The sequence below is a fragment of the Pollicipes pollicipes genome, unplaced genomic scaffold, assembly GCF_011947565.3.
Source record: "Pollicipes pollicipes isolate AB1234 unplaced genomic scaffold, Ppol_2.1 Scaffold_1600;HRSCAF=1878_pilon_pilon_pilon, whole genome shotgun sequence".
Taxonomy (NCBI): domain Eukaryota; kingdom Metazoa; phylum Arthropoda; class Thecostraca; order Pollicipedomorpha; family Pollicipedidae; genus Pollicipes; species Pollicipes pollicipes.
In genome coordinates this window covers 7,621,605-7,646,473 of record NW_023595962.1, presented here as the reverse complement: position 1 = coordinate 7,646,473, position 24,869 = coordinate 7,621,605, and the positions used below count along the sequence as shown (strand labels likewise).

Genomic DNA, 24,869 nt, shown 5'->3' with positions numbered 1-24,869 from the left:
ACATGTTACAAGTTTCTCTTTTTGTCTTCTAGCTCTACTTGATAATCTGAAAAGCTAAACCAGGGTTCCCCACAATACTTTGAACAGTCCATGCTGTAATCCTGCTGCCTAAGGGAATGCAATTTCAATTCATACTGGGCATGATAGTCCCCAGAAAGTGAGCACCCAAAAAGAAACATGTGTTGCATATACCCTGATTCATACTGTAAGTTGTTTGCTTAGAATAATGCAGCAAATTGTAGACAACCTTCACATGAAATAAAAACACTAAGTTGTGCAGCTATGCAAGCACTGACATATCAGTACCATAGCAATGTGTGGCAAGATTGGTCCATGAAAATAGATCATTGTCAAGGATCCATTCCAGATGGTAGAGGCCAATCATAGGAACATCACAGTATTATTTAATGTTGTCATGACAATGATGTGTTAATGCTACTTTACCATAAAATCCATTGTGCATTTATGCAGAAATTGCCTTCTTGTATGCATTAGAGCAAGATATTTGTACTGCTAAGTTTATTGCCAAGCCTGCTAGTGTTGTTACTATTACATCCAGTGACTTCACCACCTTTCCATATATGTCTGGCATTCTGGCATGATAGTATAGTTATGTCTTTATGGCATGACAATGACTTAGCTCGGCATGGCGTGGATATGGTCGAGCATGTAACTTAGGGTCCAGGCAACCTGGTAGATAGCATGTCTTTTCATCACAGAGCAGCACAGGCAACCTGGTAGATAGCAGGTCATCTCATCACAGAGCAGCACAGGCAACCTGGTAGATAGCAGGTCATTTCCTCACAGAGCACCACAGGCAACCTGGCAGATAGCAGGTCATTTCCTCACAGAGCAGCATAGGCAACCTGGTAGTAGCAGGTCATTTCATCACAAAGCAGCACATAATGGAAAGGCTTTAAGTTCATGTCATAGATGCAAAGCATACATGGAACACATGACTTATTTCCACCGGCACCATATTCCTGAAAGTAAAATTAATCTGTTCTTGTACACATGCGTGCAAAGCATGGTTGAGGGATGCAGTTGTTGAAAGATGCGGTGGTTGAGAGATGCGGTGCTTGAGGGACGCGGTGGTTGAGGGATGCGGTGTTTGAGGGATGCAGTGGCTGAGGGATACGGTGGTTGGGGGACGCGGTGGTTGAGGAATGCGGTGGTTGAGAGATGCCGTGGTTGAGGGATGTGGTGGTTGAGGGATGCGGTGGTTGAGAGATGCCATGGTCGAGAGATGCCGTGGATGAGAGATGCCGTGGTTGAGGGATGCGGTGGTTGAGGGATGCGTGCGCTAGTAACACCTTATTTGTGCGGTTTTTTGTGTTTTTGTCGGTGCCAGAGTGTGATAGCCAAAACATCTCCCAGGTGATGGTCGCGGACTAAAACAGTTTTTTGTCTTGTTTTCTTCACTGTAAAGGTATTTTTACGGTCGCCGTAGGGCCTCCATTGTATCAAGGGGATTGTGATACCGAGCTTGTCAGGCGGACAGGGCTGCCACACAGACGACGCGCCCGCCGACCGACATTCGGGCATGGCTGTGGCAAAAGACCGTGGTGAGCTGGGAAAAGCTGTTTTCTTCAGGGCTGGGTGGTGACGCGTGGGCGCTCAGCGCACGTAGCCCGGTACATTCGGAGGCTGCACGAATTTCAAAACCCGATCTCCCGTGTGTGCCGCGCTGCCTCCCGCCTTCATTGGACTGTGGGCGGGCTGTTGACGCTGCGCGTGTCAGTAGAGGATGTGGGCTCAGTGGTCGGATGGTGACGTCACGAGGCTGCCGCGTGTCTTCGCCGTGAGCTGTCGAACTTATAAGTTGTCCAACACCAACACCACATATTCACACCCGATGCCAACTCCGTTCTACGCCAGAGAAGGCTGACTCAGTGACCTCTGCTGACTCACGTCTCTCCTGCCGTGTCCCGCCGTGACCGACGTGACCTCTCGTGTCCCGCCGTGACCCGCCGTGACCCGCCGTGACCGACGTGACCTCCCGTGTCCCGCCGTGACCTACCGCAGCACCAGGCCCCGGCCCAGACCGCCAGCCCTCGCTGGTCGGTGCCCAGCCTCCGGACAGCCACCTACAGCCCCCCCCCCCCGCACATGCCGTACAGGGGCCGATCTCACCACCCGCCGACCTTGATCAAAGTCCCGCCCCCGCCCCGCCCCCCGTCTGGGAGGGGGAGGGGGCTGGCGGCGCTGCGCAGCGGGCGGCGCCGCGGCGGTGAAGCTGTGTGTGGTGGCGGGGGCGGGCCCCCCGGTGTCGTGAAGGTAGTGATGGCGCCAGCTGGGCTCGCGATGCTGCCGCCATGTGCGCGTTGTGCGTGTGGTGGAGGTGAGTGGGTGTGGCTCGCATCTTGTTCGGTGACGGACCTGCGTCACCGGCGTGAGATTGCAGTGGTTCTCAACTTATCAGGGAGTGGATGATTTATGACGCGTAAATAAGCGGTCTGTAGCTTGCAACGTATCATGTTTGTGCACCTAGTGGTATGTGGCGGTGTCTGGTTGTGCGGTCGGAAATGGTCATATGAGTGATCCCATCACGAGAAGAGTGTACGCACCTCACACGCGTCAATTCGTCTTTAACGGAATGTATGGCGGGCATGGCTGAGAGGGCAAACGTGCTCGTCGCGCCCATTACTCAAACACGCAGCAGTCATTCGACGTCCGGACAGGTATGCGGTGTGACCGAGACCGCGGTGCCGTGTCCGGCGGCAGGTCCGCCGTGACTGCTGTTGCCCCGGCTGGGTACTGGCCCTGTCGACGCAGGGGCTGCCCGCGCCCGTGGTCTCCGCCCCTCTTGGCGTGACCCTCCCCCCCCCCTCCCCCTCCCCCTCCCCCTCCTGCCGCCTGAGGCCGGGAGTGGCGCGGCCGCAGGTCATCCCCTCCCCCCCCCCCCGGTCCGTGGCGGTGCAGGCGGCTGTGTATGTGCGCGTCTGTGTGATCCCGGTGGCCACAGCCCCCTCCCCCCTCCTTCCTGTCATTGGCGGTGCAGGGGCTGTGTATGTGCGCGTCTGTGTGATGCCGGTGGTCACATCCGGCGCAGGCCGTCCGGCCTTGGGTTGCCTGTGACATCAGAGCAAGACGGGCCGATTGTCAGCGATGTGGTGGTGCCGCTGCCGTTACTGAATGGTCAAGCGTTTTTTAATCGCTCACGATCCGAGATCGGTCGTGCGAAGGCACAAAACTTTCTTGGCATTACGGCATACTTCTCATGCATCTATTGATTGATAGTGTCTTCGTGAGAACTGATGTTATGTGTTCATTCCTAAGATAATGGTCGTTGTTTAGTCATCATTCAGTCATCATACATTCCGCATCAGCCCATTCGTAATTTTCTTCGTTCGTAAGGCACCCAACAAAAATGAAATGCATCGCAATCAGTCGTCAGTCACGGTACACCAGCTCTCCCAGCACAATATACCAGCACAGTATACCAGCTCTCCCAGCACAGTATACCAGCACAGTATACCAGCTCTCCCAGCACAGTACACCAGCACAGCATACCAGCTCTCCCAGCACAGTATACCAGCACAGTACACCAGCACAGCATACCAGCTCTCCCAGCACGGTACACCAGCACGGTACACTAGTACAGTCCCAGCACGGTACACCAGCACGGTACACCAGCACAGTCCCAGCACGGCACACCAGCACGGTACACCAGCACAGTCCAAGCACGGTACACTAGCACGGTACACCAGCATGGTACACCAGCACGGTCCCAGCATGGTGCACTAGCTCTCTCAGCGCCGTCTTAGCTTGCTCCCGGGTGCGTGTTCGGTTGGGTGCGTGGGCGTGCGGGCGGGTGAGCTCTTCTCCGGGCGAGCCGGCCCGCTGCCGGCCAGACCGGCCTGATCCCCAGCCGGAGGGTTTTGAGAGCGGATGACTGGTACGCCGTTCGCTGTGGCGCCACTGGGCGCCGCTGACCAACGCTGGCGACCAGCGCTGGGGACCGGCGCTGTGCTGATCAGCGCTGCACAGTTCGCCGGCGGCGCTCAGCCCGTATCAAGAGGGGTGGGGCGACGACATCTGATGAGTCATTTTCATGCTTGGAGGTAGGCTCCGCACATGTTACGCGCAAAAGGCTTGCTCTGAAAGCTCCCATCCATATCGTTATCCGGCGGAATACTGTGGCGGCAAGAAGGCTACCTTGTGATGCTGCTAATTTCTGCTGCAGGAGATGGCGGAGCTGCGTAGGCAGTGGATGGAGATGGACCGCATCAAGATGAAGATTATCAACACCGAGTGAGTGAGCGCAGCCCCGCGCGCAGTGCCGGTCGCTTGGTGTACCGTGACAAGGAGCGTATTCAGGGGTAGGCGCGGGGGCACGTGCCCTGCCCTTTTATGATTTTAAAAGCAGTTATGTGGTTTTGAATCAAGTCAACGGTTAAAAGGTCGGCGTAGACACGGGAATTGTATAAAATGAATATGCGCATGTGTAAAGAAATGGCTTAGCTTTGCTCATTAACGGATTTTTCACTCAACATTGCTGGAGTTGTACCTCCCTCATTGTGAAACCATGCATACGCCCCTGACCGTGACTGTTGCCACTTAACAGGACGCCTATGACATTGTCAACGGCGTCGTTAACGTGCTCCGCCTGTTAAAGCACGCGACACTTCGGTTGGATTGCCCGGCTGACCTGAGCGTCGCTGTGGACGTCGCCACGTCAGTGGAGCGTGCCCTTGTGAGCTCTGCCGGCCAGTAGACCTGAGCTCTGCCTGCCAACTGACCTGAGGCCTGCCCGCCAGCTGACCTGAGCCCCATACGTCAGCTGACTTGAGCCCTGCCTGCCCATTGACCTGAGCTCTGCCAGCCAACTGACCTGAGCCTCGTCCACCAGCTGACCTGAACCCTGCCCGCCGGCTGACCTGAGCCCCACCGGCCTGCTGACCCGAGCCCTCCCTGCCAGCTGACCTGAGCCCTTCCCACCAGCTGACCTGAGGCCCATATGCCGGCTGACCTGAGCGCTTCCCGCCAGCTGACCTGAGTTCCATATGCCAGCTGACTTGAGCCCTGCCTGTCAGCTGACGTGGGCCTCGTCCACCAGCTGACCTGAACCCTCTCCACCTGCTGACCTGAGCCCTCCGTGCCAGCTGACCTGCGCCCCGCTCGCCCGGCAGTCAGCTGATCGGGCGATACAAGCGCCTGTTGGCGCGGCACCAGGAGCAGACGCGCAGTCTGGAGGAGGGCTCGCGGCTGGTGGCGCAGCTGCACCGAGACTGCAGTCGACACGAGGCCGAGCTGGCCAGTCAGCTGGCGGAGCTGACCCGCCTGAGGGAGGTCAGTTATCGGCGCAGCCTCGCGCGCGGGAGGGGACTGTCACCAGTGGCGCCGCTCGGGGAGAGCAGGGAGTAGCCACGACTACGTCTCGTGGGAGCGTGCTGACAAGCTCGTCCATGCGAGAGGTCTTCTTTCAAGGAGCTCCTCTCCAACAACGCCTCTTGTACGTCAGTCACAGCTTAAGGCCTCATGGAGGTCACCAACTACTCAAATCCTGAGGAGATTCCCCCCCCCCCGCCGTAGGTGGTTTTCAGTAACAATAACACCAGATAGGCAATCTAAACTCCTCCCTTCTTCATAGCTCACCAAAATAGCTCGTCCTAATTGAGCTTGTTTCACGTGGGAGGGTGGGGTCTCTCCGGCCAGACAAGTATATATTAGGATGAACGTTCGTTTCGTGAGCTATCTTGGTGGTGCCGTTGATGTCTGTAGTCCCAGCCTGCCGACGCGAAGTGCTCTGGAAGACGGGAAAGTTTTTACTATCGCCAATATTCTGTCTAATGTCCTATCGCCGGTATTAGATGTGGCGTCACCGGTGGACGCGTAGCGAAGCCGTGTTTCTATCTCCTGCCGCCAGGTTTCGTTAGTGCGGCGTGTTTTACGGCGTATTTGACGGCCGTGTTTGCAGGAGGTACAGACGAAGTCAGCCCAGCTGAAGACAATGTCGGAGCGGCTCGTCGAACTGGAGGACCATAAGCAGGGCGCAGAGTCGGCCATGGTGAGTGTGGCCAGACTAAGCGGGGTGCAGAGTTGGCCATGGTGAGTGTGGCTAGACCATAAGCAAGGCGCAGAGTCGGCCATGGTGAGTGTGGCAAGACTAAACAGGGTGCAGAGTTGGCCATGGTAAGTGTGACAAGACTATAAGCAGGGTGCAGAGTTGGCCATGGTGAGTGTGACAAGATCATAAGCAGGGCGCAGAGTTGGCCATGGTAAGTGTGACAAGACTATAAGCAGGGTGTAGAGTTGGCCATGGCAAGTATGACAAGACCATAAGCAGGGTGCAGAGTCGGCCATGGTAAGTATGGCAAGACTGCAACTGTCGTCAGGTTTCCCCCCAAATAGGAGTCATTGGAGTCTGCAGGGAAACAAACGCGGAGGACTAGGGGTCACCTGGCGATACCGCCCGCCACCTCTAGACTACCCAACAGTCTGCCAGGCGCAGGCATGGCTCAAAACCGTCCCGCCAGTGCTCTGAGGCACCAGCCGTCTCTGGACGGGCCTGCGACCGCCCCGAGATATCCGCCATCTTGGAATAACGGAGCGGTCAAGTTCGAAATCAGCTTACCCCGAGTGAGGGCCCGCCCGTGGGCGGTGCGGTGTCCTGTTCACGGAGCACACGGCATGTGTGTTCAGTGTCTGCCGACTCCGAACACACATGCCGTGTCTTCTTTCTTTCTTTGTGTTTCTTTCCTTGCGGCTGTGAGATGCGCCGGCGCTGCTGCTGTTCGCCGCTGGCTGCGGCGTCCTCGCCGTCAGCCGTCTGAGGCCTCCACGACTGGCCGGCGGAGATCCCCGCTGGGACGGAGCGCCCGCCTGACGTGGCGCCCCCCCCCCCCCCCGCCCGTGGGACACGCGCTGCCGTTACGCCCGTCACGCCCGCGTCACACACCGACACAGGCCTCCGGCCAGGTCTCGGCCCGGCCTTGTTTCGTGACGGAGGACAGGAAGCGTCCTCAGTTAACAATCGGGGAGGATACAGGAGACGCCGCTGTTACCCAGGCCCTGGTCTCTTGGGTCACCTTACTTTGACACCGCCTGCTCGTTGATCCACGGGGTGTACGTGACGCGGACCACACTCGCGCTCCCGCGTGTGCCAACCCCTTCAGCGTGTGGTATTCCGCAGGATACGAAGGGCAGTGGGTGGAGTTACATCCAGGGTATTACTGATCTTATGGTTGTGCTGGGGGGGGGGGGGGGGGGGCTAGGGGGGCTGTTTTTGGATCAGTCAGTCCGTCTTTTAAACTTATTGGTCATGCACAGAAACCACGTCTTTGCTTAATTCGTGCGGTGCAACATATTATATTATACACGTCATTTGTGTTTTATACGCGTGACTATAACATGGCGCAACATATGGCGTAACAAGATGGCGTGATCTGTTCTTATATGGCGCAACATATTACACCACCATTATTATTACACCATTTCTGCTCCCTTAAAACTCTTGCCAATGGGCAGCTTATGCTCTAATCGATGACGCTCAACGTTTTGGCTCAGGGGCCATTTGGCGGCATCGCTGACAAACGGGGAAGCTAGTGCTTCGTGCATGCGGAATTGACAGCCCCCGGTTCGAAACCCGGCCGGGATCGATTTTCGCCTGTTTTCCCACTTTAGCGCGACAGGCGTCGCGGGTGGCTGTCAAGGTAATGGGCTGTCCCGTCACGTGAGTCGTTAGGTAATCCCCGATGATTACTGACGCGTCCTGTTGTTATCCGCAGGTCCAGTACAAGGTCGCCCTGACCGACCTGGAGCACAGGTCCGAGGCTGCCCTGCAGGCGGCTAAGGACAAGGTCATCGCGGTGGAAGGTCAGTCCTGCGCACCTGGATCATGCTAGCTTGTGAGACTGTAACCCTGTCATGTATCTGTAGACTCTATCCCCTCATGTCATTTTTAAGACATATGCTGAGATCACTTAGCAAGTACGCGTCCAGGGTTATCTGCAATCCTTTTGTGTTGCGTTTGTTGTGCATTACGACCGTTATGTCGGTTGAGGCTTGTGATGCACTCATGTGTTATGTGCAACAAATTCCACATTCAAACTGTGGCCAAACCTGCCAGACCACGGTTTTAGCGATCTGATCAGGAGCTCGCACAGTGGATGTGGATCCGACCAGGAGTTCGCACACTGGATGTCGATCTGTCCAGGAGCTCGCACACTGGATGTCGATCCGTTCAGGAGCTCGCACAGTGAACGTCGATCTGACCAGGAGCTCGCACAGTGAACGTCGATCTGACCAGGAGCTCGCACAGTGGACGTCCATCTGACCTGGCGCTCGCACAGTGGACGTCGATCTGTCCAGGAGCTCGCACAGTGGACGTCGATCTGACCTGGAGTTGTTACAGTGGACGTCGTTTAAACGAGCTAGGCTACGCTGTTCGAGGGCCCGCGGACGTGCTTCAAAGGCGTCGAAAGCTTCCCCTCCAGACGTGTGTCAGGTGACAGCTGTCATCCTGTCAGCCGTGACATGACAGACGGCTTATCCTCCGATGAGCCGACTACGTGAGGCGTCCGGCACTGGCCGTGGGGAGGGGGGAGGGGGGGGGAGCCTGGTCGGCCTGCCCCCGGAGCCGGTCCAGCGCTGCGCCACGCTCGCTCATGGCGTCGCCCCCTACACAGCCGTGTCGACAGGGCACCGCGGTCGTGACCTGGGGTGAGGTGGGAGGGGGGGGGGGGGGGTCAGACAGGACAAAGTCAGCTTCAGGAGTCGATCTGGTGCTGATTGTCCCCCCCCCCCTCGCAATCACCTCTTGTGTGAGGAATGAACGATGCGAACGTCCGGACTGCAGACCAAATAGCCATGTTGAGAAAGGCCAGATGGACGGCCTTACAATTTTCGTTGTTATCGGGGAGCACAGACGGGGCGAGTGGAAGGACTGGAGATATGCTACGGGAGTAAACACAATCAGTGGCGTGGTATTTAACACGTGCTCAGATAGAGTAGGTGACGGAACCCTACCGTGCGTGTCGACTCTAAACACTTGCGGTACGCATTTCCGGTCAGGGCTACGGAGGCGGGAGACGTTTGGAACGGACACAGTTCAGTGTGGGAGCGTTCCGTCTGCATACATGGCAGCGGCCTAGGCGGCACTGCGTGCTCTCCGCCCGCTCCCTCGCTGCGCACTCTGGTCCGCCCGCTCCCTCTCTGCACGCTCTACTATGCCCGCTCTCTGTGCGCTGTGCTCCGTCCGCTCTTGCTCCTCCCGCCCCCGTTCTGCACCGCCCGTTCCTTCTCTGCGCGGTCTGCTCTGCCCCCGTGCGCCGCGTGTCTGCGGCGAGAGTGAGCCAACTTCGGCCGCCGCACGGTCGGTGCATGCAGAGCCCGGCCGCCGGAAATAGTGGCGCGCGGCCGACACGGCTGGCTGACGGCGGCGCTCAGCCTCCAGCGGCGGCGGGCCGGGCCGTCAGCAGCCGTCAGCTGTCCCTCGGAGTGTCTGAAGCTTGGGAGAGGGGTCACGGTCTCTGACGGCGGCGCTCAGCCTCCAGCGGCGCCGGGCCGGGGCCATCAGCAGCCGCCAGCGGTCCCTCGGAGTGTCTGAAGCTCGGGAGAGGGGTCACGGTCTCTGTGCCGGCGGCGGCTGCGGAGCCGCCAGCGGTCCCTCGGAGTGTCTGGAGGTCGGGAGAGCGGTCACGGGCTCTGTCGGCGGCGGCTGCGGAGCCGTTGGCGCTCTCTCGTAGTGTCTGGAGGTCGGGAGAGCGGTTCACGGGCACCGCCGGCGGCGGCTGCGGAGCCGCCAGCGGCCTCATGGAGTGTGAAGCACGGGAGAGGGATTACGGGCTTTGCCGGCGGCGGCTGTGGAGACGTTGAGATGTGTCAGTGACCACGACCAGCAGTGTGGCCCGAGAGGTGTAGATGGAGTTCCGTGGAGCGATGAAAGTGTGGTCAATGTCAGGGGAATGGGAGATAAGAGGACCCACAGCAGTGTAAATGGTTGTTGGGAATCGATGTCGGAAGGTTCAAAGCCGCGACATATCGTCTGTTTGTAGTTACCGTCGCGGTTGAGGCGCTCCTTGCTCCGGTGAACTCACCAAGTCCTCACGGAAGCTGCCCACGTTGAGTTTCTCGGTCGCCGAACTTTGCTGCCCATGTGCATGCGGCGAGGGTTCCCACCGGGACGGACACTGTCATGCCGACACTTGCTTGCCGTCCATCTAAGTTGGTCAGCTCCTGCATCCGGCTCTGTGGGGGCCGCCGGGAGCAAAGGTCATCGCGTGTGTAATAGCCTGGGGACCCATGTGGCGCGCGCGTGCGCCGCTGGCCACTGTGGGCTGCTTGAGCTCCGACCTGCCCGTCCCCGTGCCGTCGGAGCCTTGATGGCCGTTGTTGTCCTCTGTACGGCGTCACTGGCGTTGCCGGTGTTATGCATGGAGCCGGTCGGTCGCATGTGCCAGGCTCTTGCTGTTAGGTTACCTCGTAACGCCCGTGCATGGATCCCCCGCGCGAACCCGCGTTAGCAGGCTCCGCGCGCTGTCGCGTGTCGGTTTTTCGGTGGGCGATGTGTGGAGTGTCCGTGCCCGGATAGTCCAGTGCGTGTCGTTCCCCTGCAGCCGGGTGCGCCGTGCCCCGGTCTGACCTGTAGCCGAGTGCACCGGCGCCCCGGTCTCGCCTGCAGCCGGGGGTGTTGGCGGCCCGGTCTGGCTTAGTGGCCGCTATGGAGCTGTGGCCGAGACCGACTATTGATCGCCGCCGGCGGTTTACAGTCGGCCGCCGCCCCGACACCTGCGACCCGCCGGCGGACAGACCGACCCACCCGCCGACGACCCATCGACCCACTTACTTACCCGCCGACCCACCGACCCACCCACCGACCCGCCGACCCACCGATCCATCCACAACCCGCCGACCCACTGCCCCGTTCACCGACTCGCCGACCCGCGGCCCACCTTCCCACCCACCAACCGGTCGACCTACCCACCGACCCGCCGACCCGCCGACCCACCGACCCATCAACCCACTGCCCCGCCCACCGACTCGCCGACCCGCGGCCCACCTTCCCACCCACCAACCGGTCGACCCACCCACCGACCCACTGACCCACCGACCCGCCGTTGGGCGACGGTTTGACCGACTCCCGATTCGGCCGATGTGAACGATCCTCCCGTCGAACGCTGCTCCGTCTGACCCGGCCCTGCCACTGGTCCGCCCGTCCGTCCGGTCTGGCTTCTGGCTAGCCTGTCCTGCCCGTCCGTCCGGTCTGGCTTCTGGCTAGCCTGTCCTGCCCGTCCGTCCGGTCTGACTTCTGGCTAGCCTGTCCTGCCCGTGCGTTCTGTCTGGCTTCTGACTGACCTGTACTGCCCGTCCGTCCGGTCTGGCTTCTGGCTAGCCTGTCCTGTCCGTCCGTTCTGTCGGGCTTCTGGCTGGCTTGTCCTGCCTGTCAACTCGGCCTGTCTGCTGGGTGGCCTATCCTGCCCGCCCGTTCGGTCTGGCTACTGGCTGATCTGTCTTGGCCTGTCTTGTCCTGTCCTGCCCGTCCGTCTTTTTGGCTTCTGGCTGACCTGTCCTGCCGGTCAATTCGGTCTGCCCACTGGTCTGTCCGTCCCGCCAGTCCGTTCGGTCCATCCACTGGTCTGTCCGTCCCGCCGGTCCGTTCGGTCTGTCCACTGGTCTGTCCGTCCCGCCGGTCCGTTCGGTCTGCCCACTGGTCTGTCCGTCCCGCCAATCCGTTCGGTCCATCCACTGGTCTGTCCGTCCCGCCGGTCCGTTCGGTCTGTCCACTGGTCTGTCCGTCCTGCCGGTCCGTTCGGTCTGCCCGCTGGTCTGTCCGTCCCGCCAGTCCGTTCGGTCCATCCACTGGTGTGTCCGTCCCGCCGGTCCGTTCGGTCTGTCCACTGGTCTGTCCGTCCCGCCCGTCTGTTCGGTCTGTCCACTGGTCTGTCCGTCCCGCCCGTCTGTTCGGTCTGTCCACTGGTCTGTTCGTCCCGCCGGTCCGTTCGGTCTGCCCGCTGGTCTGTCCGTCCCGCCAGTCCGTTCGGTCCATCCACTGGTCTGTCCGTCCCGCCGGTCCGTTCGGTCCATCCACTGGTCTGTCCGTCCCGCCAGTCCGTTCGGTCCATCCACTGGTCTGTCCGTCCCGCCAGTCCGTTCGGTCCATCCACTGGTCTGTCCGTCCCGCCAGTCCGTTCGGTCCATCCACTGGTCTGTCCGTCCCGCCAGTCCGTTCGGTCCATCCACTGGTCTGTCCGTCCCGCCAGTCCGTTCGGTCCATCCACTGGTCTGTCCGTCCCGCCCGTCCGTTCGGTCTGTCCACTGGTCTGTCCGTCCCGCCTGTCCGTTCGGTCTGTCCGCTGGTCTGTCCGTCCCGCAGGTCCGTTCGGTCTGTCCGCTGGTCTGTCCATCCCGCCTGTCCGTTCGGTCCATCCACTGGTCTGTCCGTCCCGCCAGTCCGTTCGGTCCATCCACTGGTCTGTCCGTCCCGCCCGTCCGTTCGGTCTGCCCACTGGTCTGTCCGTCCCGCCTGTCCGTCTGATCGACGTCCGCTCTCCTGTCGTCGCCCGCGGCGCCTCTCAGCGTGACAGCTCGGCGCGTCGGCGTCGGCGGCCGGGATTCGAGCCCCGTCTCGATCCGGAACCGCCCGGCATGGTCTCGTTCGCCGTGCCTGGATGCGGCGCGCTGGGATGGCCTGAGTGTGACTGCTCGGGGGTTGCGGTTGTTTAGGTGGGGAGGGTGCACGGCCGGTGCAGGCTCGATCCTCCGTGATGCCCGCCCTGCCCGCCAGGGTGCGAGGCAGGTGACGTCACAGCCTCAGCAGCTTCGTAAGCTTCGAGCAGCTTCGAGTGCTTCGTAAAGCTCCAGTGACACGCACACGGTCGGTGTGCTCTGGCCGGTCCCGTCTCCATGTGCAGCCGTACTGTTGTTGGCGGGATGGGTGGTCGGAGTAAAGCTCCAGTGACACACACACGGTCGGTGTGCTCTGGCGGGTCCCGCCGCCGGGTGCAGCCGTACTGTTGCTGGCGGGATGGGTGGTCGGAGTAAAGCTCCAGTGACACACACACGGTCGGTGTGCTCTGGCGGGTCCCGTCTCCATGTGCAGCCGTACTGTTGCTGGCGGGATAGGTGGTCGGAGTAAAGTTCCAGTGACACACACACGGTCGGTGTGCTCTGGCCGGTCCCGCCGCCGGGTGCAGCCGTACTGTTGCTGGCGGGATGGGTGGTCGGAGTAAAGCTCCAGTGACACACACACGGTCGGTGTGCTCTGGCGGGTCCCGCCGCCGGGTGCAGCCGTACTGTTGCTGGCGCGATGAGTGGTCGGAAGGAGGTCATTTGCTTGTTCCATTCACTGGTCTGTCCCCTTCCACAAGTGATCAGCGAGTTTTGTTGGATTAGCTACCAACGCTTTGTGTCTGCGTTGCCTAGGGCTAGGTTTATGCTTTCCAGTGCAACAATGGTGACCGTCCCCCATCGGTTTAAAGTCACGTGACGTCATAAACGACCGGTTAAGCAAAGTACAATAGAAAGCAGTGTTCAGGCTTGCTGTAAGCTTTTTTTGTTTCCTCTGTTCCAGGTAATTTATGACAATGTGTGACAGTAAACCCTGGGGCATTCCTGAAACACCAAGTGCAATTTGAAACCGATGCTAAAATCAGGAACATTAAAGCCGGTGGCGGCATTCTTCTGTCTAAATCTGGCGCCGGGTCGTTAGCATCGCCACCCCTCACGCACGCCGTTGGAATCCCGCCAGCTGCAGTGTAACACTGCACAATTGATGGAGCGGTCAGAGACTATCCACCAGGCCTGGCGGCAGCTGAGTGGGCTAGTCTGATCCGGTGTTACACGTGCCGCCGCGGCTGCAGGGTGGGCCAGTCCCACCCGGTGTTACACGTGCCGCCGCGGCCTCCGGACGGGCCAGTCCCACCCGGTGTTACACGTGCCGCCGCGGCCTCCGGACGGGCCAGTCCCACCCGGTGTTACACGTGCCGCCGCGGCCTCCGGACGGGCCAGTCCCACCTGGTGTTACACGTGCTGCCGCGGCCTCCGGACGGGCCAGTCCCACCCGGTGTTACACGTGCCGCCGCGGCCTCCGGACGGGCCAGTCCCACCTGGTGTTACACGTGCTGCCGCGGCCGCTGGGTGGGCTAGTCTGATCCGGTGTTACACGTGCTGCCGCGGCAGCTGAGTGGGCTAGTCTGATCCGGTGTTACACGTGCCGCCGACCCATACCAGGACGCGCCGCGTGTTGACCTTCTCGGGTACGGTGGCGCCGGTCCGCCCCGGTGGCTTGGATTGACCCCCGGCGGTGTGCGTGACCCGGCGCCGGACTGCCGTGCCGCTGAACCTCCAGAACGGGGTCAGCCTCGCGCCTGGCCCGGTCTTGGAGGCGAGTTCACGTGACCCACTCGTCCAGCCAATAATCAAAGTAGCTTCCACTTACCGGCACGTGGAAAGGCTGGGTGTGTTACCGTCCTGTGGGGCCAGAAGCTGGTGTCGCGTGCTGCGGTGGGTTAGAAGGGGATCGTGTTTGATATTTTCAATCTGGCCAAGCAGCCTCACATGGTGCATACCAAATACAATACGAAGAAAGGCTTTCCAGGTCAAACCAACAGCAGCTCACCAGATTCGTGTGACACATTGCATCTGTGGCGTGGGAGTGTCCACGGCCTCGGCGCTGCTGGCTCCTGTTGACCAGTCGGTTCGTGGCGTGCGTGGCATAGCGGGGGCCGGATCAGCGCGGACCGTGGCCCGCCCTGTGGAGCCCGCCGCCGGCGCTTTAGTCGCCGCCTCGACGGGAGTTGGCCCGGTGTATTGACCAGCGGTGGCCGGCCGCCACCCGCCGGCCTCCACCCGCCGCCCGCCGCCCGCCGCTCGCCGCTCGCCGCTCGCCGCTCGCCGCTCGCCGCTCGCCGCTCGCCGCTCGCCGCCTGCCGCCTGCCGCCTGCCGCCAGCCGCCTGCCGCCTGCCGCCTGCCGCCCGCCGCCAGCCGCCTGCCGCCTGCCGCCTGCCGCCTGCCGTCTGCCGCCCACCCGTCGCTCCTTTGTTGCTGCTTTGCTCAGACTGGCATACACAGATACTGGCAGACTGATGCTGTTGCACTGGGACGAATGCGCCGATGGAGCTGCGCCGGCGCTGCTGCACGCACGCTGCTGTGCCTGGGCTGATGAACCCATAGTTCCGCCCGCGGGTCAGCGCGCTTATGATGATGATGCTGCTGATGCTGCAGGGCAGTTGGTGCAGCTCTCTTCAGGGGCTCGGTGCTGAGACGGGCACCGCTAGGTTCTGGTTAGGTTCACCGCTACGTTGCTTAGGTCCTGTTACACCAGGCTTCTGCGCCGGTGCTGCTACACGATGCAGTGGTATGTCTCTGTCGCTACTGCTACACTGGTGCGAATGCACTGCAGCTTTTGTCGTCATGCTTGGTGGTGTCACCGCGATGGAGAGCTTTGCCCGTATGTCTGCGGGAGTCTGATGTCGATGCTGTCGATCTTTTGTTTCGCCTTGTCTCGCCTTTCACGAGCTGTTGGGCGCGTGCTGTTCCAGTTCAGCATGGAAAGCGAGCGGGCGTACCACGTCAATTGACGTTCTTATTCTTGCGCGGGCGAACGGAGCTATTTCTGCATTACTTGGGCAGGGATATGAGTTGAGACGGCGGCGAAGCGTTGGGAGCGAAGTGCCGCACTAATGTACTAACTTCTACTTGGCCCTCCGCAGATAACGGCTGACATGTCGGGCCTACATAACGAGACTATCGATTACGGATGGCTAGTAAATTCTTCGAACCTTCGAGGCCTCCTTGTCAGAGGATTTAACCTTGGCCGATGCTGCCGCTCGCTGATTGGCTGGAACGGCTGGGGCCATCGCCGCCGACGCCGTTGCCATGGCGACGACCGTGGCGGGTCGGCGTCGGAGGGTGAAGCGGAATAGAGCGAGCCTTGTCACATTAGTGGAGAGTCGGCTGAAGGGCTTTTGCCCTGAGATTTAATGAAAGAGTTGGTGGTGCACCATGCCGAGGCCAAAGCGCGATTTGCGAGTGAAGGGCTTTCGCATGAAAATTACGGCATTCGTTGATGCCTGCGCAATGCCCGCGTGATGGCTTTCGGCGCGAATACATCGATGCAGCCATTAACGCAGACAAAAACCGGACATACTCGCATGCAAACGCAGGAACAAAACCGCCGACAACAATAGACACTGTTACAGACGGACGCCAGACACCTGCCTGGACACGACCTCTGCTGGCACCAGGCGCACAGGTGTGGACACAGCCACAGGCAAAGTCGCGGTAGGGGAGACGTCGCAGACGTAAACAATGTCGTGGCCACGGCTAGCGTCCCAAATAGGGGGTGTCGCAGACGGCGCGGCGGGGCACTGCGCGGCCGCGGACACGGCGGCGGACATTGCCGCGGACACGGGCACTAATACAGCCGCGGACACGGCCGCAGGCAGATACAGATCAGACAGATACGGAAACAGCCACAGACACGCAACTGCAGTAACAGCCACAGCCACAACAGATACAAAGACAGCCACAGAGAGGAATAGGCCCAGCCGCCGACAGACACAAACACAGCCACATACATGGCTAAACAGCCACAGGAACAGCCACGGCTACGGACACAAACTATCGTTGAGCACCCGGGTGCGGACGTGACGGCGGCCCCTCGCGCTCTCTCGCCGCCATCGCCGCGGTTCTGCCATCACCACAGCGGCCGCGGCGCGCTCGTTCGAGCCGAGCTGATGTTGTTTGCACGCCGTCCGGTGTCGGCTCAGCTCGGAACGGGCGGGTGGTGCGCCACGCCCCGGCCGTCGCCGCCGCGAGCCCTCGCAGGCCCGCAGGCGCCGCCGGACCCGGCGCCTGCCGCCCGGGGCGAGGCCGCCGTGACAGGCGCGCGGCGCCTGTCTGACAAGCGTTTGATGAGTGGGCCGCCTGTGGTGAGGTCACGAGGTCAGCTCATCACACCGTCCGTCGTGCTGGGCGTTTCCAGTGTGCTGGGCGCTTTGTGATGAAAGGTTGATTGCGTGGTTGTCTTGAACGGCTCAGCCGTCCTAGGATCCAAATATAGAGGCAACTTACGGTAAGCTTTGGGCCAGCTAGCAGTTGAAGGTATTAATGCTCGCTACCGCTACGACATAGCACGTGGAGTGCATGTATCTCAGGATGCCAGTAGAATAAGACGTATGCCTGAAACCACTGCGTCTGACAATGGCTCCAGCAGGAAAACGGCCCCCTGGTCTTGGCACCTGGGCACCGGTGAATCAAGAAAGTGCCTCTACATCATTAAGGAACGACTTGACTAGATGATACCACGCAATTTGCTCCGCTGGGGCGGACTGGCAACAGTTTTGCCTGCAGTCCCGTCCTGTTCATGTTTAATTCAGGGGCGCTTTGGGCAAATGCAGCCAGCTGGCTCTTCGCTGACGGGCCTCGTCGGACGACCAACTCAAACGCCTCCAGGTCTGGGTCGACTCCCACATGGGAGCTGTTTGTGCGATCCGTTATAATTGCGTGCGGGCTCAGGGGGGTGCTCCGCGACCTTATAGGTCTGCTTCCGTCGGCGCCGCTGCCTGGCCTTTTGCCGGTGGGCCTGCTTTTGGCTCGTCCGGAAGTGGGCAGACGGCCTGGTATGGCTCTCGCGGGTCGTCAGGCAGCCAGATGCGCGGCTGGCTCCGACAGCTAGCCCTGGAAGCGGACTCGCTTCGAAGGAGCGTCTGCTGTGTCCTGTGGTTGTCCGGTACAACACGATCTGTTTGAAGCGTTTATCTCTGGGGCGGCAGGATCACGGATTGCCCGTGGAAGCTGTTGTGCCATCGCAGAACACGTACGTGTTCTCCTCCAGCGATTTGCGGAAGGAGGGAAGCGGGCTTGCAGAATTCTTGCCCTCGCTTACCAATCCCTCAACGGTACTACCGCTGGATGACATTTCCTCACGCCCTTAAACTCCAGCGGCGCCTTCGCGGCGTGGAGAGGGACAGCCGGCGTCGTACATTCAGCCCCGTCATCCCCAGCGCGACCGGTCCGCGGGCGCGCTCGTGGGGCGCTGCGTCTGAAGCCCGGCCAGACTTCAGAGCCCCAGCGCCGCCGGTCCGCGGGCGCGCTCGTGTGGCGCTGCGTCTGAAGCCCGGCCAGACCTGGAGCCCGGCCAGCGCCGCCGTATTCTGGGCGTGGTTAGACACGTCACGTGTCACGCATCACGCACGCACGGTCCGGCTAGAAGTCAACACCCGGCGACACTCTGGAAAGGAACCCGTCACGTTATGTCACTCACATGTCACGTCACTTCGTCAGACCACGTGACGCGGTATGGGATGTGGCGTAACTTGGCATTGTGCCACGTGTTACGCTGTGCCATGTTTGATTGCGCTGCGTGCGTCACGCCACGAGGTTTGTCACGTCATGACATGTTTGACATGTCTTACGCCATGCCGTGTCGTGGCACGACAATTCGTGTCACATGCGTGTGTCGTGTCACACCATGGCATGCGGCATGTGTAGTCGTATTGCGCCGCGGCATGCCGCGTCAGATGTCATCGCCATGCATTCAGCACCATCACATCACGTGTACGCCACGTATCGCCCGTAAGCGTCACGTCGCGTCCGTAGAGTCACGTCACGTCCTGAAGCGTCACGTCCTTAGGCGCCACGTCACATCTCGCTGCCTTCTGTGGTGGTGACGCCTCTCATTGAGCCGAACTCCGCGTCGGCAGCGGTGGAGTTCGGCTACACGAACTCCGGGTGAGAGTGTATGCGGCAGAAGAGGGGCGTGCTCCTTGTACATCCCTTCTCAGCAGCAGCGGCGGGGCGAGAGTGTACGCGACAGAAGAGCGGCTTGCTCGCAGTACATCTCCTCTCAGTAGCAGCGGCGGGGTGAGAGTGTACGCGACGGAAAAGGGATTTGCTCCCAGTACATCCCTTTTCAGCAGCAGCGGCGGGTTGAGAGTGTACGCGACAGAAGAGCGGCTTGCTCCCAGTACATCCCTTCTCAGCAGCAGCGGCGGGGTGAGAGTGTACGCGACAGAAGAGGGGCTTGCTCCCAGTACATCCCTTCTCAGCAGCAGCGGCGGGGTGAGAGTGTACGCGACAGAAGAGGGGCTTGCTCCCAGTACATCCCTTCTCAGCAGCAGCGGCGGGGTTAGAGTGTACGCGACAGAAGAGCGGCTTGCTCCCAGTACATCCCTTCTCAGCAGCAGCGGCGGGGTTATAGTGTACGCGACAGAAGAGCGGCTTGCTCCCGGTACATCCCTTCTCAGCAGCAGCGGCGGGGTGAGAGTGTACGCGACAGAAGAGGGGCTTGCTCCCGGTACACCGCCTCTCAGCAGCAGCGGCGGGGTTAGAGTGTACGCGACAGAAGAGCGGCTTGCTCCCGGTACACCGCCTCTCAGCAGCAGCGCGGCGACAAAGGACCGCTCCGACAGCTTCGGCAGCCTCCGGTGCTGGTCCGGCCAACGCCGACAGTGCGTCACCGGCGCAACTAGTCCCGTAACCAGCTAATCAATTTGTCAATCAATCAATCAGTGCCGTCACAGCGCGACCCCCCCCCCCCCCCCCCCGACCTCCCAGTGTCGCCAGATCGACGGGGCGACAGAAGATTGCCTGAAGTGAGCAGACGCGCTCCGTTCGCGGTCTGGTTAGCGATGGAGGGACGTTCGGACGGCTCGCTGCAGTCTGACGACATTGGCGGGCGGTCGATGGCGAGAGTCTGGCTCGCCAACGCCCGGGAAGAGCTGGCGAAGGCGGGCTGGTGTGACCTGGCTGACTGGCGTGAAGCCTGCGCACGCAGGCGCGACAGCCTGTTCAAGGTGACTCGGGAGATCAGTCTGCGGCTTCGTTGTTCCCTTGGCATTTTCTTTCGTCCGACTTTGAGAAGATGCGACTTTCGAGGGTGTCATGTATTTGAAACTCGTCTTTTATTTTGATTTCGGGGTGGAATCTAGTATTTGTATTGCAGCACGTGGCGGCGGAGGCAATGGCACGGGCCAGCGGCAAACGGTGGAGCAGAGAGATCATGCTGTGATCGACGGCCGCGGGGCCAAGTGAGAGAGGGCGCGCAGGCCAGGCCAGCGGCGGCGAAAAACGGCGGAAGTGGAAAATGGATCACGGACAGCAATTAACGTTGGAGCGGACGCGGACGCAGGCTCCCGTGGCCTGTGTGCTCGCGGCACGTGCGCACTCCGCTCACGACTCCTCGCCCTGGTGTCCTCGCGCGACAGGACACTCCTAACCCTGGTGTCCTCCCACGGCAGGACGCCTTACACGATGCTCCTCAGCCTGGTGTCCTCCCACGACAGGACATTCCTCGCCCTAGTGTCCTCCCACGACAGGACACCACACACGACACTCCTCACCCTGATGTCCTCCCGCGACAGGGGTTCGAGCGGCGCCTGCTCGCGCCGGACGGCGGCTGTCCTCACGCTCGCTGCGCCGTTAAGGCGAATTTCCCAAAACACGGCTTCCAGCCTCCGTATTTCACAGCACGTACGCTTTTAATGTCAGCGGTCAGCAGCGGGCGGCCGCTCGGGAGCTGACCCGTCGGCCGACTCGAAGTCTCGGCCGTCGCCCGCGCCACGCTCACACTCGCCCGCCGCTCTCGGCGCGCGTCAGCCTGTCGCCCCCGCGCGGGCGCCCGTCGCCTGGAGTTTGCGTCACGCGGCGCGATGTCCCCGCAGCGCCGCGTCTCCATCGGACGCCATTTAATGTCTTCTCCTTGGGAGAATTGAACGACGCTCGGTCGAACTGTACATCACCACGCCGGTGGAGCCCGGTCGCGTCTTCGCTCTCGGTGGCGGCCGCAGTCGCGGGACGGTCCGTCCGCGCGGTGTCACCTTAGTAACGGACGCGCGGGCGGCGCCTGTCTGCGGCGCGAATCGGGAGCTTCTGGTGGGAGCTCAGGGCGGAGCGCCTCTGCCTCCGCCGGCTGGGGTGCGGTACCCCCTCCTGGTGGCGGGGACCCCACAGCTTCGAGTGACCTGGGCCACTTCTCGGGGCCCGAGCCCCAGTTTGGCTGGGCTCTCTCCGGCCCTCGCAACGTAGCTTCTGGACCGGGTGACGTCATCGCTGCTAGCTTGGTGACGTCACTGGCGAACGGCGGCGCCCAGGCGCCAGAAGAGGCCGCCTGCCGGCCGCGGCGGCGACTGCAGCGCCTCTGGCGGCGTCAGCGGGATCTCGAACTGCGGCGACGCCAGCGGGTTGGTGCGAATGTGCGCGGGCCGCGGCGCGTGCGTGCGTACGATGTTCGTCTCTGGCAAGCCTGCCAGCAGCGCCGCCGTCACCGCCGTCTCCTCCTCCGCCTCCTCCTCCTCCTCCGCCTGTTCGGCCTTGTCCCCGGCGGCACCTCCCTCGCCGCTGTCGCTCGCGGCCGGCGGCCTCCGGGCCTCCTCCGCCGGCGTCGCCGCCGCCGCTCCGGTGTCGCTCTGCGCCAGCCGCAGCACGGTGACGGGCTGGTAGCGGCAGTGCGGCGGCGGCGGCGGCGGCGCGGCGGCGCGCTTCCGCCGCCGCCATCGGCGCAGCGCCGCCGCCGCCGGCAGCGCGGCGAGCAGGCAGAGCAGCGCGGCGGCGCCCCTGGCCCAGCCGCCGCCGCGCGACTCGCGCCCGTACACCTGGATGTAGGTGGAGAGCGAGCGCACCAGCGGGCGCCCGCCGCCCTCCGGACAGCAGCGCACGCGGGCCGTGCACTTGTAGTGGCCGCCCAGTGTGGCGCTCGTGTGCGGGATGGCCAGTCTGGAAAGAGGCCGCCGCGTTAGCGGTGGGGTGGCGACGGAACGCGACACGCTTGGGCTTGTGATGAGATGGGAGGGATGCGTGGGGAGTGTTAGTGAGCCCACGCGGGTGAGTTAGTGAGTTAGGTTTCCGCACTGAGGGGTGCGTCGATAGCGACGGTCATTTTCAGTCGCGCTCAAATGGACGTTTCTGGATAAAGGTGTGTCCACGCGGAAGCATTTGGGCCGGTGTGATCATCTGCCGACCCGTATAAGCTTTCGCGATCGGATGGGTCGAAGCCTCTCCTCTGTCTTCACAAGCGGGTAAGTCGCGTCGTGTTGTGAGGGAGCTTTGTATAGCGGCGGATGCGGCTTCCCCCGTCCCGCGTCCGACTGCATCCCTCGCCTTTCCCGATCCCCATTCCTCACCTCCCCTGAACCCCCCCCCCCATCCCTCACCTCTCCCCATCCCCAGTCCTCACCTCCCCTGACCCACCCACCCCCCATTCCTCACATCCCCCTGACCCCCCCCCCATCCCTCACCTCCCCCTGATCTGACCTGATCACCTCACCTCCCCTGACCCACCTGGACTCGGTCAGCGTCTGGTTGACGTAGTAGATCTGCGCCGCGTCGCCGAAGCCCGTGCAGGGCCGGAGGCCGGCGGCGCCTCGGTCGGCCTGGCCGAGCCACGGGCCGGGCGTGAGCTGGCAGGCTGCGGCCGGGCCGCGGCGCAGCGTCCAGCCGAGGTCGGCCAGCAGGCCGGGCCGCGCGCGCAGCTCGCACTGCAGGCTGATGTTGGCGCCGGCGGCCACCAGCAGGCGCGGCGGCTGGACGCGCAGGCGCAGGCCGGCCAGCAGGGCGCGACACTGGCGCAGGCAGGCCGGCTCGCCGGGGGGGACCTGCGCCACGGACGCCGCTGCCGGCAGGTCCCGGCTGCCCGCGGAGAGAGCTGGCCCCTTGGAGGAGACCGCGGCGGGGTCGTAGGCGGCTTTCGCGTGGTGGAGGCGCAGCGCGCCGGGAGAGGGCAGCGGTGGGCGCACCGTGACGGGCGGAGTGGAGGCGCTGACGGCTGTCCTGTCGCCTGGGGTCAGGGTGGACGCCTCCTGGACTGGAGCGCCGAAGGCAGTCGTCTCCTCGACGGTCAAATTAACTGGGTTTTGGGGCGATGCCGATGTGGGCGCATTGTCATTGGATGACGTCACGTTATCGCTGAAGTCCGTCGAGTTGATATTTGCCGCCTCGGCTGGAAGTTCGCTCGTGTCTACTCTGGTTGTTTGTACTTCGTCCCCGCTGGACTTTGATATCGTTGTTGTTTCCGTTTCGTTCGTCTGAGCGATTGCCATACTTCCTTGGACTTTGTCAAAGTCCCGGCCGGCGCTGCTGCCCGCTTCACTCTCCGATTTTGTCTCTTCTGAACTGTTATCGGCAAAACTGAGCATCGTGTGGGTGAATGGGATTCCAGACACATTCACAGCTGCTATATCAGACGGTTCCATACCTGCTTTAGAGCTGTTGACGGCTGTAAGTGTTGTGTTCATCAACAGCGCTTCAGATACATTTTCGGCTCGCGCGCCGTGAGAGCGGCGTGATGCTCCTCCTGAGTCGTCTGCATTCCCGGCCACCTTCCCCCCGGCCAGAGCCGCCCCGCCGTCTGAGGCCTTCATCGTCTCGCTGTCGGCCGTCGCATCGGCGGCAGCGGCGCTCACCTCCGATGTGTTCCCGGCTGCCCCGGACAGAGGCGCCTGCGACCCGCTCGTGGCCGCGTCGCGCGCCGTCGGCTCTGCCGACGCGCCGACCGCCCGGCCCCCGGCGGCGTCGGCGGCGGCGGCGGCGGCCTCCGTGGCGTTCGCCGTCGTGTCGCCGGCGCCGGAGACCCGCTCCGCCGCCGGAACGACGCCGCTGCTCTCCGCAGGCGCCTGGCCGTCTGAGACAGGGGCGGCCGTGGGGGAGCTCCCCTCATGCGCCCGGGAGACGCTCTGGGCGGGGGCTGTCGTCGTAGCGACGGCGGTGTCAGCCTCCTGGAAGTACAGGTCGTCCCTGGCGCCGAGGACGGCGGCGGAGTCGTTGCTCGCTCTGCCGACGGGCGTCGAGGCCGCCGCCTTGGCCGCCTCGCCGGCCGCGGCGGCGCGCGCCCTCTCCAGCTGGCGCTCGGCGTCCCAGATCAGCTCGTCCCGGAAGCGCGCGGCGTCCGACATTCGGCCGTCGTCCTCCGAGGACGGCCGGCCGTCCTCGTCGTCGTCCCAGATCGGCCGGCCGCCGCTGCCCTCCGCGTCCTCGGCCGGGGACGCCTCCTCGGCCGGCCCTGGGAGCCGCAGGGCGCCGGCCGCCGCCAGCAGCACCGCCAGCGCCAGCAGCAGCGGCGGCGGCGGACCCGGATGCCGCGCGGTCCTCATGGCGTCCTCAGCGCCGGCGGGCGGCGCCGGTCGCGGACATCGGGCCCGGCCGCCGGGCGGCGCCCTCTAGAGGCGGGTGTGGCGCCGTCGGGTCTGGTCTCTGACGCCGCGGTGCTGAGTCTGTGCTGGCGTGAGGTCGGTGAGCTCGCGCGGACGGCGGTGCACCTGCCGCCACCGCGCCTCCCTCACCAGTCACTGATCACTGACGCCACCGCGAGTCACCACCCGAAGCGGCCGCACTGGTCACCAGCGCCCGCGGTCGTGCAGGCCCGCCTCGCCACCACTTGCCCTGCCCTGACCTGCCCTTGACCTGACCTGACCTAACCTGCCTTGTCCTGTTCTGCTCTGCCCTGCCCGACCTGCCCTGACCGGTCCTGCCCTGACCTGACCTGGCGGGGCCGAGCCAGGAGCGGAGCCGGTCGCCGCTCCGGACAGGCGACTCCGGCGGACTGCCAGGGCGGTCGATCCGACTGGAGCGGCGGCCGCCGCTGGCGCAGCCCGGTCGATTTGGGGGCGCGGCTCCGACGTCCGCCTCGTCCTCCGACCTGTAGAGGTGTCCGGTCTGACCCTGGCCTGTAGAGGTGTCCGGTCTCACCCTGACCTGTAGAGGTGTCCGGTCTCACCCTGACCTGTAGAGGTGTCCGGTCTGACCCTGACCTGGAGAGGTGTCCGGTCTGACCCTGACCTGTAGAGGTGTCCGGTCTGACCCTGGCCTGTAGAGGTGTCCGGTCTCACCCTGACCTGTAGAGGTGTCCGGTCTGACCCTGACCTGAAGAGGTGTGCGGTCTGACCCTGACCTGTAGAGGTGTCCGGTCTGACCCTGACCTGTAGAGGTGTCC

The 24,869-nt window shown here is 62.5% G+C and overlaps 1 protein-coding gene across 1 annotated transcript in view; it reads left to right on the top strand.

The window, feature by feature from the left end:
• The window catches only part of LOC119093337 (actin cytoskeleton-regulatory complex protein pan1), a 40,122-nt gene that overhangs the window by 1,708 nt on the left and 13,545 nt on the right, over window positions 1-24,869 (top strand). The window contains exons 3-6 of the mRNA XM_037216288.1: window positions 4,187-4,254; window positions 5,133-5,292; window positions 5,921-6,010; window positions 7,731-7,818. Of these exons, the coding sequence (XP_037072183.1) occupies window positions 4,187-4,254; window positions 5,133-5,292; window positions 5,921-6,010; window positions 7,731-7,818 (406 nt within the window). The remainder of the gene's footprint in view (window positions 1-4,186; window positions 4,255-5,132; window positions 5,293-5,920; window positions 6,011-7,730; window positions 7,819-24,869) is intronic.